Here is a 12,858-nt window from a genome sequence, read left to right as displayed (position 1 = left end):
TGGGCGTTGACCGCGAGTCAAGTTTTGCTACGAAACGTACCTCCTCGGGATGACAATGTTGTGATTTGGCCTTGAATGTAAATAGTTCTTCAAAAAAGAAAACTCCATTAAAATCTTTGCAGCTGTATGAGTGTTGCATGGAGATCACCAGGTGTTTGGCATGGAGAGGGCTTCTGTGCCTATTACTAGACCTAGAAAATAAGATTATACTTTCATCTCGGTAATGGGAATGTTTTAAGTGCTGGCCAAAGGAATCTTTTTGGTATTCAGTGTTACTACCTGACCTTCTGACAAGAAGTTCCACAGAAGACACTCAGACAAACATTAGATACCGCTACTAAGCTGGTTTTTTTTTTTTCCCCTTTAATTTGAGAGCTGTAAATTGAGTTAACTTGTGTGTTGTTTGCACTGAATTTGCTCACTCTTGGCATGAGTGGAAGCTCAGAGACTAATCTAAAGAAGTTCACATGTGCACTCACACCAAAACCCCAACACCCTGCAAAGTAACTTCTGAAGGGAGTGAACTATAGTTACTGCTTGAGCTTTTAGACTACACTTGAGATTTGTGTATATAAGTTCTTTGCTCTCTGGTTCACTTTTCCAGCATTGAAGTAAAATCCAGACTCTTTCAACATCGCTCTCCAAAATGCTCTGTAACTGTGCATTCTGCACTGGCTGGTACTGTTCTGAAGTTACTCTTAGTTCAGAAGTCTTAACTAGATTGTACCATACTCCTTGTAGGCTGTAATATTTTTTTGTCTAACTTATTTTTCCACAGGCATCATCAGATTGGTGTGAAGGATATTAAAATGTTTGTCTAGTGCAGAAAATATCTGTGCAGTTGTAATGAAAAGGCAGCAGTAGCAGGTAACGGGATAGAGTGGCTGTTTGACTCCCAACATCCTGATCTAGTAATACTTAGAAATAAGTAATTATTTAAGCAGTGCAGAGCATAGCTTGTAACTACCAGATACCACCTCTTGATGAGCAAACAGATGAATAAAGCCTGACTAAGGAGTAAAGTGATCTCAATTAACATTGTAAGTTTACTTACGAGTGTTTTTTAGGAACAGATCTGCTGTAGGCTGACAGAAGTCCTAATTCACTTACATTTGCCAGTGTTAATAGTTTCTCTTGACAGCTGCTGTTGTTTTCTCCCTTTTCACATGTGTCTGTATTTATTGTTCCTATCCCATGCATTCTTCTGGATTCCTTGGACCAGTGTTTTTCTGCTTCTGTACTTGGATGTCTAGGGCAGTAGAGCTACCAATGTCTTTCTGCAGATGCTAGGGAGAGGGAATCTGTGGTGTTAATGTTTTTTAACCTTGTTATTTCTTCTATTTGAAGGAGAGAGCCTAAAAATACTTATATTGGATTTGCACATTCTGTACAGATCTTTATATACTAGTTCAGGTACAGGGGGAAGATAGTTTGGGAGAGTTGTGTTTACAGATCATTGAGAATGAAAGTAGGGTATTTAAAAAGGGCCTGTATTATTTGTATACAGGTATAACAATATTGTTTTGGTTTGTACCTCTCTTGCATTCAGTCTGATTTTTATTTACCTTCATTATCTGCCAGTGGGAGAGCTGTACTCCCATATGAGGATCTTCATTGTGCTTGCTCTTACACGGTTACAGTTGTGCCTCTGTTCACCTTCACTTCATACCTTTTACAGAGATGTGGTTTGTGCTGTAATTTCCCCCCCCCCACACTGTTTGGGTTTACTAACCATACAGCAGGTTTCTCTAAAGCAATAGATTGTAATAAATCTTGTGAACCAGTGTGTGTTTCAGTCATTGTGCAGTTAAGGTTCTCTGGGCTGCTGTGGATTATGATGATTTTTAATTTATGAGTCCTCACTTTCTTTTGGAAGCCAGACCCAAGTATCACTCCTGCTTTAATGTGAGCAACTTAAATGATTTCATGTCCTATGAGAGCTGCCATCAATTCTCATCTTCAGTCTGTAAGTCTGCAATTTTATAGGATGCTTATGAATGTTCTCAAAATCTTACTAAACCCACTTCTGTATTCTCTCTGAATAATGTTTTTGAAAGTCTTATACCATTAAATATTTACTTACTAGAGAACAGTAAAATTCACTGGCAAGTTTTTTGTTAGTGGTGATAACGCTGTTTAGGCTGGGGAGGGATGGTGAGCTCGTGTGACAAAACCAGGAACTGTTAAGATTCAGAGGTTTGCAGTTGCTTGAATTGTAGGTCATAGACTGGCCTAGTGTTGGAAGCAGAATAGAGATCTTCAGTTTTACTGCTCCATAGCAAGGGGAGATGATAGTAATGAAGAAGAATCTTTTGTCTCTATGTTCTGATGAAGACCAACTTGACACAGAAATATTGCCAACAGAAACTCTGATAGCATCCTTTGAAATCATCTCTTCCAATTAGAAGAACTGCTTCTCAGCTCTTCTGTGAGTGCTACTAATGGGACCAAAAGGGATCCCTCGTGATACCTATGCACATTTTAAGTACTATATATTATAGTTGGTGATGGTGTCATTTGTTCATGCTTGCTGATAACGAAATGTAGTTATACGCCTTTTATCATGGTAGGGATGCTTATTCAAGTGGAAGTGAAGTTGCTTCATGTTTTGGTACCTGTTGTAGTTGCCTGTTTCCTTAGCCTGCTAGAAAATCACAAGCTTTGGATATGAAGTTGACTGCCAAAAGTGTCTGCAGATAACTAAAACCGCACACAGTTTGCTAATGGACTATCTGAAGACTGAAACAATTCTTAAGTATACGTTCTGGGGCAGGTGTTGATCTGTTAGAGGGTAGATCTCTGCAGAGGGACCTTGACAGGCTGGACAGATGGGCAGAGTCCAATGGCATGAAATTTAACACATGTAAATGCTGAGTTCTATACATTAGCCACAACAACCTCATGCAGTGCTACAGGCTGGGGCCAGAGTGGCTGGAGAGCGGCCTGGGGGTACTGGTTGATAGTAGGCTGAGCATGAGCTAGCAGTGTGCCCAGGTGGCCAAGGCAGCTAACGGCATCCTGGCCTGTATCAGGAACAGTGTGGCCAGTAGAAGCAGGGAAGTCATTGTGCCCCTGGACTCAGCACTAGCTAGGCCACACCTTGAGTACTGTGTCCAGTTTTGGGCCCCTAAATTTAAGAAGGATTTTGAGAGACTTGAATGTGTCCAGAGAAGGGCAACAAAGCTGGGGAGGAGTTTGGAGCACAAGCCCTACGAGGAGAGGCTGAGGGAGCTGGGATTGTTTAGCCTGGAGAAGAGGAGGCTCAGGGAAGACCTTATTGTTCTCTACAGCTACCTGAATCGAGGTTGTAGACAGGCAGGGACTGGTCTCTTCTCCCAGGCAACTAGCACCAGAACAAGAGGACACAGTCTCAAGCTGCACCAGGGGAGGTTTAGGCTGGATGTTAGGAAGAAATTCTTCATAGAAAGAGTGATTGGCCATTGGAATGTGCTGCCCAGGGAGGTGGTGGAGTCACCATCCCTGGAGGTGTTTAGGAAGAGACTGGATGGGGAGCTTGCTGCCATGGTTTAGTTGATTAGATGGTGTTGGGTGATAAGTTGGACTTGATGTTCTCAGCTCTTTTCCAACCTGGTTCTATTCTATTCTAAAGAGCTTTACTTTATATTGAGTGAAATTCAAGGTAAGTTTACCAATAAACATGGGATGCCTCTGCTGAGAGAATTTCAGGAGAAGCCTGGGTTTTTTTAAATGCACTTTTTCTGCAATGTTTTGAAGATAAATAAATCCTTACATGACAGTCTTTGCTTTCAATGCAGTGGTATATAGAAATGCAAAGAAATTGCTTTTCAGCCCAGTCTCTACTGTTAAGTACCACATGAGCTTTACAGTTGTTGGTGGTTGTTTTTTGCCTGCTGACTGGCTCAGAGCCTGAATTCCTTAACTAGTACTGACTTGTTTGTCTTCTAAATGTTAGTCCTTTTGCTTTTGTTAGTTTTCTTGAACCCTGGTCTAGTGACTGACACTAATGACAGGAAATGATTAATGAATGGAACCTTACTGAGAATGTGTCACCAGCTCCACACAAACATGAGAATGTGATGTGTTCCATTACTGGTTTTTGTAATTTTCTGCCATTTTTTAATTGTTAAAACACTGAAATTTGTTTTTTGATCTCTTGCTTCAGTTTAAGCTCTTGAATGAAAGCCTCCAGACCAGCCCGTTAGCAGCTGACAATCACACAGAGAATCACATAGAATACTAGAGCTTGGAAGGGACCTCTGGAGATTTGAGTTCAACCCCCCAGTCAGAGCAGGTTCACACAGAGCAGGTTGCACAGGATGGCATACAGGCAGATTTTGAATGACTCCACAATCTCCCTGGGCACTGTTCCAGTGCTCTGTCACCCTCAAAGAAGCTCCACCTGATGTTTAGATGGAATTTCTTATGTTCAATTTCTTACATTGAGGTAGCAAACTAATCATTTCCAGTAAGCAATTTCCATTATTACTGAAATACTGTTTTAAAGGCAGAGAAGACTCATAAAACATCTGCCTTATCTGTTTTACTATTTTTTTAAAGAACCCTTGGTGGAAGAATCGAGATTCTGCTACATAGAAATGAGAACAAAGGGGAGCAGGCTGCTCACATAGTAGGAGGTTGGACAGTGGTGGTCAATATTTTCTGAGGCATCCTAAAGCAGACCAAATTATGTCTCTGCTCAGGTGTCCCTGAAACGTCTCTCAAGTCAATGGAAAATTCGGTTCTGCTTCAGGCTTGTAGGGCATGCTGAAACTCTGGAAGGGTTTAACACGGTCCAAATCCTAGAGCAGGTTGCTAGAACTCTCCAAGTCTAGACTGGAAATTTTCAGGTCGTGGCTTAATCAGTGAGCAGTGATTAAGCTCCTACCCGGGGCTTCCCTGTTCGGTGCTGCTTTGCTGCCCTTGTCTTTCATCAGTATTCGGCAAACCTGCCAGCGAGGCTGCTAACTGCGCTGTTTGGCAAGCGCAGGCCACACCTCCGCGTCTGGCCGCTGGAGAGCAGCCCGGCCCTGCGCAAAACTTCGCACCCAGTCCGTGGCCAGCAGTCCTTCGCAGCCGGCCGGAGCACTGCGCTTTCTGCCTTGCCCCGTCACATTTTCTGCGGAGACGAAGGAACGTTTTTTCCCATGTTCCATGAGGTGCTGCGGGGCTCATTCCCCGCCCGAGCGCTGCCTCTTCTGGCAGCTGTGCTTTTCCAAAGGAAGGAGAGGAAAGAGACGGGGCTTTATCGCTGGCGGGTAAGACAAACTGTGGCGCTGCCTTTGAGACCGCATGCCTTCGCCGCTGCCTTCGGCACTGACGGCATTCCTGAGACTCCACGTGTGGAAAGCCAGTCCTGCGCTTCTGCAGGAATTCATCAAAAGGCTTAGTATTAAGGGGAAAGTTTGGATAACAATAATGCTAATGGAGACTCCAGGATTTTACTAAATTCACAATCTGTGCGAGGCAATGCAAAGCAGGTCTCGTTTCCCTAGGTTTCAGGAAACAGAATTAAGCAGATGCCAAGAACTTTGGGGAGAGTCCTGAATATTATGCTTCTCATCGGCAGAGACAAAATAGTGCTGGTGTTTTCTTGCAAAAATATCCTTGATTACAGTTCTCTCCCTTTCTGCTTTCTACCTCATCCCACAGAGCTTGATAACCTAAGGCAGATAAAGATTAATGATGACTTCACCCCCTGTTCACAATGCAGCATTGCCACACTGGATAAAGTGGTTTCACTAGCTTTGTCCTTTAATCATTCTATTGTATAGGATGATCTGGCCAATAACCTCAATTTTGAATGACACCAAATGTTTATGAAGGAGCTTCTGCTAGGAGATTTGATTTGTCATCTGATTACCTGTTGTTGTCTCTCCCTCCCCAACTGTATGAGTTACAGTTGAGGTGATTATTCAGTGTCACAGGATGTCTTGCTGCCTCTGTCCCTCCCCACACTTCTGCTTGCTTTGTGATTAAAAATTATCTAATAAGGTAATTTTGTAAATGTTTTTATTTGGTATTTGGGGAAATCAGAGTAGAGGAGACTAGTGCTGCAATTGCCATTAACCCATAAACCACTGGATGTGAAGTTTCCCCTCAGGTGTTCACTATGTAAAGACAAAAATTCAACACAAATTGGAGCAAAGTCATGCTGAATGATAGGGAGAGATTTTTGTGTTGAGTAGTTAATAGTAATTGAGCAAGAGGTGGGGCTGCAGGTCATCCTTTTGGCTTTGTGGGTGAATTCAGCATTGATCAGATCTCTTCAATTTTTGCAAGTTTAGCCTTAATTTCACTCCTTTAAAGACAAATTGCAATAAGCTGGAGTGCTTATGAGGTGTTGTGGGAGCACATTTCTGGGGGGAGGGGGGAAAGTACAAGACGTGCCTATGAAAGCCAGGAGTTTGCTTTTGGTTGTAAAAGCAAACTTTTGACATTTTGGTCATAAGGCAGAGAGTTGTAGGCAACAGTGTTTACTTGGGAGCAGGAACAAGATGGAGAGAAGATGCTCCCTTGGTAAATGGGATGTTTGAGCTACCTGATTTGCCTGGTAGCTGTGAGCACAGAATAGAATATGGCTTAGAAGTTACAACTTTTATTGGGTATTTACAATGTGTTTGCAATGAAACTGGCATGGTTACGGTGAGTCCTCCTCATCCACCCAGAGATATGGAATGGATCCCAACACTTACATCCAACTGTCTACAGGTAGGTGTTCAGAGATCTATGGGAGTAAAGGCTACTGGATCCTGTAGCTGGCTTAACCTGTTCTGTAGTTGCTTGCTGTTGCATCAGCACCTTCAGTTTAGATGAAAGATACTGACAGTTATGAGGGTTGAGCATGTGGAAATTCAGTCTTGTGCACTCACTTAAGGGTTTGTTTGTTTGTTATGCTTTGTTTTGTTTTTCTTCAGATGTGCTCTCCTGAGCCCTAGGGGGAAATAAAAAAGTCTGAAAACTGATTAAACTTTAAAGTACAAATTGGTTGCTTGCCTACGTTGGTATGCTGTCACATGTCCATGTATGAAAGGCCAGTCCTTCATTGTTCACTTATACAGATTGCTTGCCCACCTTTTCCCTGACATGTTCAGAGAAAGCGTATCTGATGCTCCCATGCTTCATTACTTTGCAAGCTTACCTTGGAATGTGTTATGACCTTGCTGTGCCTTGACTAAAAGATAACGAGAAAAGACACATGGAAGGTTCTGGCGTAATTGCCAGCACAGACTTGGGAGCATGGCGAAAGGTCTGTTGCATTCTATAGCCTAGGTGTGGAACACGTATCCTCAGCTGTTTTAATGATTAACTGCAAACCAAATATTGTTAAAAACCTTTGAAAAGGACTTTCTTTTGAGCATGTAACCGCATGCTGATAGGTGGCATATGGTGAAAGAAGGATATGTTATCTTCAGGGTGTTCTGTGCTTCCTCTGGTAACAGTGTACGTGAGTGCTTAGCAACATAGAATTGTTTGGGTTGGAAGAGACCTTTAGCATCATCAAGTCCATAGTAAAGTGCCATTTGTAAGACAAGGAATGGTTAGGGAAGTTTGACACTCAGGTCCATTGGTTTTATTGAGATCCTACTTAGTGATATGTAGGGCCTACATGTTTGTATAATATTTGGCTTTCCACAGCATTTTCTTGTAAGCAAAGATCTTCTTGAATTCAGTTGTAGCTGAATATTTAGGATTTACTTTCAGGTGCACTGGTCTCAAGACAACCATATAGAAAATTAGGTATGTGAAGTAGAGAACTGCATTTTGAAATGGGATTTAAGAGACCTTAGCTGGCCAGAATTGTATCATAACTGATGAAAAAGAGGCAGAATCCCATTCTGATCATGATCTGTACACAATTGTGTACAGTCTCCGCACTAAATCCCTTCAAACTGTTCCTCTTGTCTTTCCCTGCCCTCCCCACACTTCTTCTTTATGATCTAGGATTCAGCTAGGCTTTTTTTTTTACTCCTTGTCACATCTGGGCACTTAGATACTAAGAATACTTTCCAGAAATAGCCTCCAAGAAGCTTTCAAGAGGAAGAATTACATTTTGATCTCTCCTGGTACAGTGGCATGCATGTTTAGAGTGCTGTTACCATAGAATCATGCAAATCATTAAGATTTGGAAAGACCTCTAAGACCTTCAAGTCTAATCATGAACAGTCCAGAATGGAAAGACATTTAGGGTTTGGCTTTTCTTGCTCAAACTGTCATAAAGTATATGTTGCTACAAGAAAGTGTTGGGTTGGTTTTCCTCATTGTAAACAGCATGCTTTCTGTGTTTCTAGACCATGCCATCAAGATTTTTGTTGTGTCTGCTCTTGCTCAAACACGCATGTGCCTTTGGCACATAGTCTTGAACTGTCAAGTCATGATTAAAATTATTTGAGCAGCTTCAGTATCTGTTCATCCTTCATCAGGAATGAACTAATGAAGCAATTCAGGATTGACCTCTAATTAGAAGAAACTTTACATAAGGGACTGGCTTTCTGAAGTTATGAGGAGTTACCCTAAGACACCACTCATTGCAGTGCTAAAAGGGAATTGAGTTTCCTCCTGGACTGCTTTAGGCTTCCTCCTGGACACTGAAAGTGCTGTGTTATGTTCCCAAATGGATTAATTAATATTTTCTTTGGGGATGGCTGGTCTGATCCATTTCTCTAAACTGATACTAGTGTGATTATAGAGCAAGCATTACAGCTGAGTTGCATACTGAGCTTGTTCTTTTTTCAGTGGGAGAAGCACCCTTACTACAACCTAACAGTAAAAGTCCTCCGCGCCAGAAACATCAAGGGTACAGATCTGTGTAAGTATTTATTCAAGGTACTATGAAAACAGATGGTTTGTTTGGTGCATACCTGTAACATAGGCAGCATTTTTATGGGAACTTCTGACCTACACACAGCTATTGCCCTTATCTCTGAACAAAGACTTCTCTTATAAACCATTATGCATGTTTTAAAAGCTTAATGTTGAGTCCAAACAGCAAATTAACCTGGCTGCTTTGCAGAACAAGATCAGTAAGTTCTGGTAATGTTTTGCTTTCCTAGTCCTTTACATGTCCTTCTGTGACCCAGTCTGTGTTCCTTTATCTCGATTCAGCCCTCTGGTCATGACAAATTTCACCCTTGCTCCCACTGAACAGTTGTCTTGTACCTGAAGGTAGCAGTCTTCAAGTCTAGCTTCCAAGTGATTATTTTCTGACTTTCTTCAATGTACCTGCTATTTTATGTCATTGAAGCTTTTTAAGGATGTAGGTGATAGACTGATTCCAAAACAAACTGCTTTTCACCTGCTCCTGGTTTTTATAGCATGGGGTATATTGCCTTCCTCTTATGCACATGTGTGGAGTAAAACTCCCAGGGCTGTTTTGTGGAATTTGGATCTTTAAAACTAATTTGAGATTTAATTCCTTCAGATTTAATAGAGTAAAATAGAGTCTCATTCTCTAGAGACTTCCAAAACCTGCCTGGATGCATTCCTGTGTGGCCTGCCCTAGGTGGGGGCCCATTAACAGGGTGGATTGGACTTGATGATCTCCAGAAGTCTCTTCCAACCCCTACCATTCTGTAAAGGTAGTCTGCCTGCCTTAAGTTTATATCTGGTATTCAACATTGAACTACTGGAATGCTAAATAACTATCTGGGGAATGGAAAGTCCTCCTGAAAGCCCAAAAGCTCAAATCACACTGTGAAGAGAAAAGTTGCTGTTCAACTGGAGTGAAGAATGGTTCCCCTGCTTGTATTGTTGAAGTGGCCTTAACTAGAAGGAAGGACTTTGCAACAATTGTTTATTTTCAGAGAAAGGAAGGGAAAAGCTGAGCTCCTGGCCAGATTTGATGCAGTGGTGGATATTGACTGCTTGACTTGGATTTTGACACTGTCTCCAGTTAGATTCTCATAGAGAAACTGGATGAGAAGACAGGGAGTTGGATTAAAAATTAGTTGACTGTGGAGCTCAGAGATTGTTCTGTTCTGGGTCCCATACTGTTCATTGTTTGCATTAGTGATATGGATGATGGGGCAAAATGTACCCTCAACAATTTTGCTGACGCTACAAAAATGGAAGGAGTGACTGGTACACCAAAGGTTTGTGCTGCTGTCCAGAGGGACCCTGACAGGCTGGAAAAGTGGGCTGACAGGAACCTCATGCAGTCCAACAAAACGTGCAAGTCCTGACTCCAGCAGGGAGTCAGCTTTGCAGAAAAGGTCCTGGGGGTCTTTGTGGACAGCAAGCTGACCAGAAGCCAGCGATGTGCTCTTGCTGCAAGGAGGGCTAATGGTGTCTTGGGCTGCATTAGGAGGAGCACTGCCAACAGCACAAGCAAAATGATCCTTCTCCTCTGCTTGGCACTGGTGAGGCTGCATCTGGAGTTCTGTGTCTAGTTCTGGGCTTTCCACTACCAGAGATACTGGAGCTACTGAAGAGACTCTAGTGAGGGGTCCTTAAGACTGCAGCATCTCACGTGAGAAAAGACAGACATCTGGCACTGCTTAGCCTGCAGAATGAAAGGCTCAGAGGAGTCTTATTGATGTGTACAAGAAAGGTGTTAAGAAGTTTGAGCCAGGATTTTCAGTGGTTCCCAGAGACAGACAAGAAGCCATGGGCCTGATATCAACAGTAATATTTTTGAAAGGTTGTATCTTCCTCATTTTGAATAGTAGGTCTCTTTTATGAAGAGCTTTGTAGTTTGGATGAATGGAAGAAAAAGCAGTGCAAGTTCCTAGTATTCAGTTTGCTGCTCTTTGCTTTCTCAAAGGCTTTTGCTTTACAAGTCCAGTCTTAAATTTGCTCGTCACTCTGATGCAGTGAGGTCTAGAAAATGAGGAGCTCATGGGAAAAAACGTGTTTGGTTAAAGCTGTCTTGATGTCTGTCTCGACACTTTCTACTCTAGTGTCCAAAGCAGACTGCTACGTGGAAATAAAACTGCCCACTGCATCTCCCATTGTCTCCCGAACTCGAGTTGTTGACAACTCTGACAACCCAGAATGGAATCAAACTTTCCAGTATCGAATCCATAGCGCTGTCAAGGTAAGGAGTGCATTTTGTGGAGCTGGTTGGTCTATGTGCATTTGTGTACTGGCTTACTTCTGATACTTATTCAAAAGCTGGGGATCTTTGTTACCCTCAAACCCAATGTCAATAGTAAGGTGTCAGTCTTCTTCAGTGGTACTGTGCTATGTATGTCCAGTGTTAACCACAGCAGTTTGTAACTCTGCTCTTGTAGAGTAGCTGTAAACCGCAGCTAGGATTTTCCATGGATGTCCTTGTGATTCAGTTCTGGAAAAGGAAGGAAATCAAGGAAATGCCTTGATAAAACAGGCTTTTGTTTTGTCACAGAGAAAGCTGTTTTTTGTCACAGAGAAGCTGTTTGCCTTCTTGTAACTCTGCTTGTCTTACCCAGCCAAGGTTTGAGTAAGGGTAATGGGGCCTAAATTTCAAATAACTTTGACACTTAGTTCAGCCAAATTTTGCCATCAGGTCTTGTGATGAAGAAAAGCAAACTTTAAAGTTTTAAAGACAGTGCCTCTGTCTGTGCTGGACCTAACAGAGTATTGAGCAAAGTCTTCAGCTTGTCAGTGTCTGTTCTCAAAGGAGACACTAATGCTAGAGAGATTAGTTTTAGTATGGCACTGTTGCTTCGAAGGACATCATAGGCTTTGGAATTAGGTGCTTACTAACAAGAAACTATCCCTCTCACTAGAGCACCTTTCCATAGGTGACAAAGGTGGAATGGTAATTGACTTAAATGGCAAGAAAACTGCAAACTAAGCTTTAGAGTGTGTGAGCTTTTTCTTCCCCTGCAGGCTGGTGAGGCCTCAGGCTGGCTACTGCTGCGAGACAGTGCCAGCATAATTCTAAGTTCAGTTTTTGTCTGTATGAAAACTAGTTGCTGCAAGGACATTTTTGGGGTGATATGTACTCATTGAGTCTATTACAACCACTATCTGCTGGGCTTAGTGCTGAGCAGGAAGTGATAGGTTCTTATAACATCCTGGACTAGAAATGCTGAAAGAATGGAAATTGCTGTTGCTTTCTCAGGGTAACCTGTGCCTGCAGCTGGTGGAGAGCACTGCCACTTGTGTTCAGCTGGGCCCTCCCTCTAGTCGGGAAGCTCAGAAAGTCTTGTAGCTAAACACTGTCATCTAGGAGCTTTTTGCTTAATTATGCTCTAGGTCCTGCTGGAAATAGTGAATGCTCCTCTGGAGTGGGGAAGTGTGACCATTTGAGGCTGTGCCTTTAAGAAAGGGACAGTACTGGGACACTCTGGCTGAAAGTTTTGGTATCAAAATGAAAACATGATATTCTAAACAAATTTCATTGGTAGATTGGTAGAATGCAGCTTTAAGTTTTAGTGCAGTGGGAATTTTTCAGGGTTCCAGCCTGTTCTGCCTTTCCAGCCTGTCTGCTTCTGAGCAAACTAGCCGGAGCTGACCTTGAGAGAAGCAAAACTAATCCCTGCATGTGCTTTTGAAGCCTAATATTATTTCTTTCCCTTAATACCTGTCTTTCTTTCTCTCTCTAACCCCTTTTTGGGGAAAAAAAGGAGGTAGGGGCGAGAGAGGGGGTTATGGGGAGGGAAACCCTCCTCTCCTCGAGGAGGGAATTTTGTTGTGTTACTTTTTTTTGCTGTATATTTCTGTATATATATTGTAAATACTGTATATACTGTCTTATATATAACCTGCATTACATATATGCTTGTAAATATAGCCTTGCTTCTCCCACTGAGTTGAGCTGTGGTTTCTTTCTCTGTGGGGGAGGGAGAGCTAGGCCCTCTCTCAATCCACCACAGGAAGGGGAAACGTATGGACTAGCTCATGAAGTGTCTATTGTATAGACCTACTTGGGACTTATGGAAATGTTTCTTCATC

General features: G+C 42.4%; 1 protein-coding gene across 1 annotated transcript in view; it reads left to right on the top strand.

Moving 5' to 3' along the window:
• The first annotated feature begins 4,860 nt into the window (after positions 1-4,860).
• Positions 4,861-12,858, top strand: part of PLA2G4F (phospholipase A2 group IVF) — a 29,945-nt gene continuing 21,947 nt past the window's right edge. Inside the window, exons 1-3 of the mRNA XM_009898963.2 lie at positions 4,861-5,237; positions 8,716-8,788; positions 10,878-11,014. Coding sequence (XP_009897265.2) covers positions 5,127-5,237; positions 8,716-8,788; positions 10,878-11,014 — 321 coding nt within the window. The 5' untranslated portion in view covers positions 4,861-5,126. The remainder of the gene's footprint in view (positions 5,238-8,715; positions 8,789-10,877; positions 11,015-12,858) is intronic.

This window comes from Dryobates pubescens, chromosome 5, assembly GCF_014839835.1.
Source record: "Dryobates pubescens isolate bDryPub1 chromosome 5, bDryPub1.pri, whole genome shotgun sequence".
Taxonomy (NCBI): domain Eukaryota; kingdom Metazoa; phylum Chordata; class Aves; order Piciformes; family Picidae; genus Dryobates; species Dryobates pubescens.
Note: the sequence above shows the minus strand (reverse complement) of the source record. Positions and strands in the feature narration are given on the sequence as shown.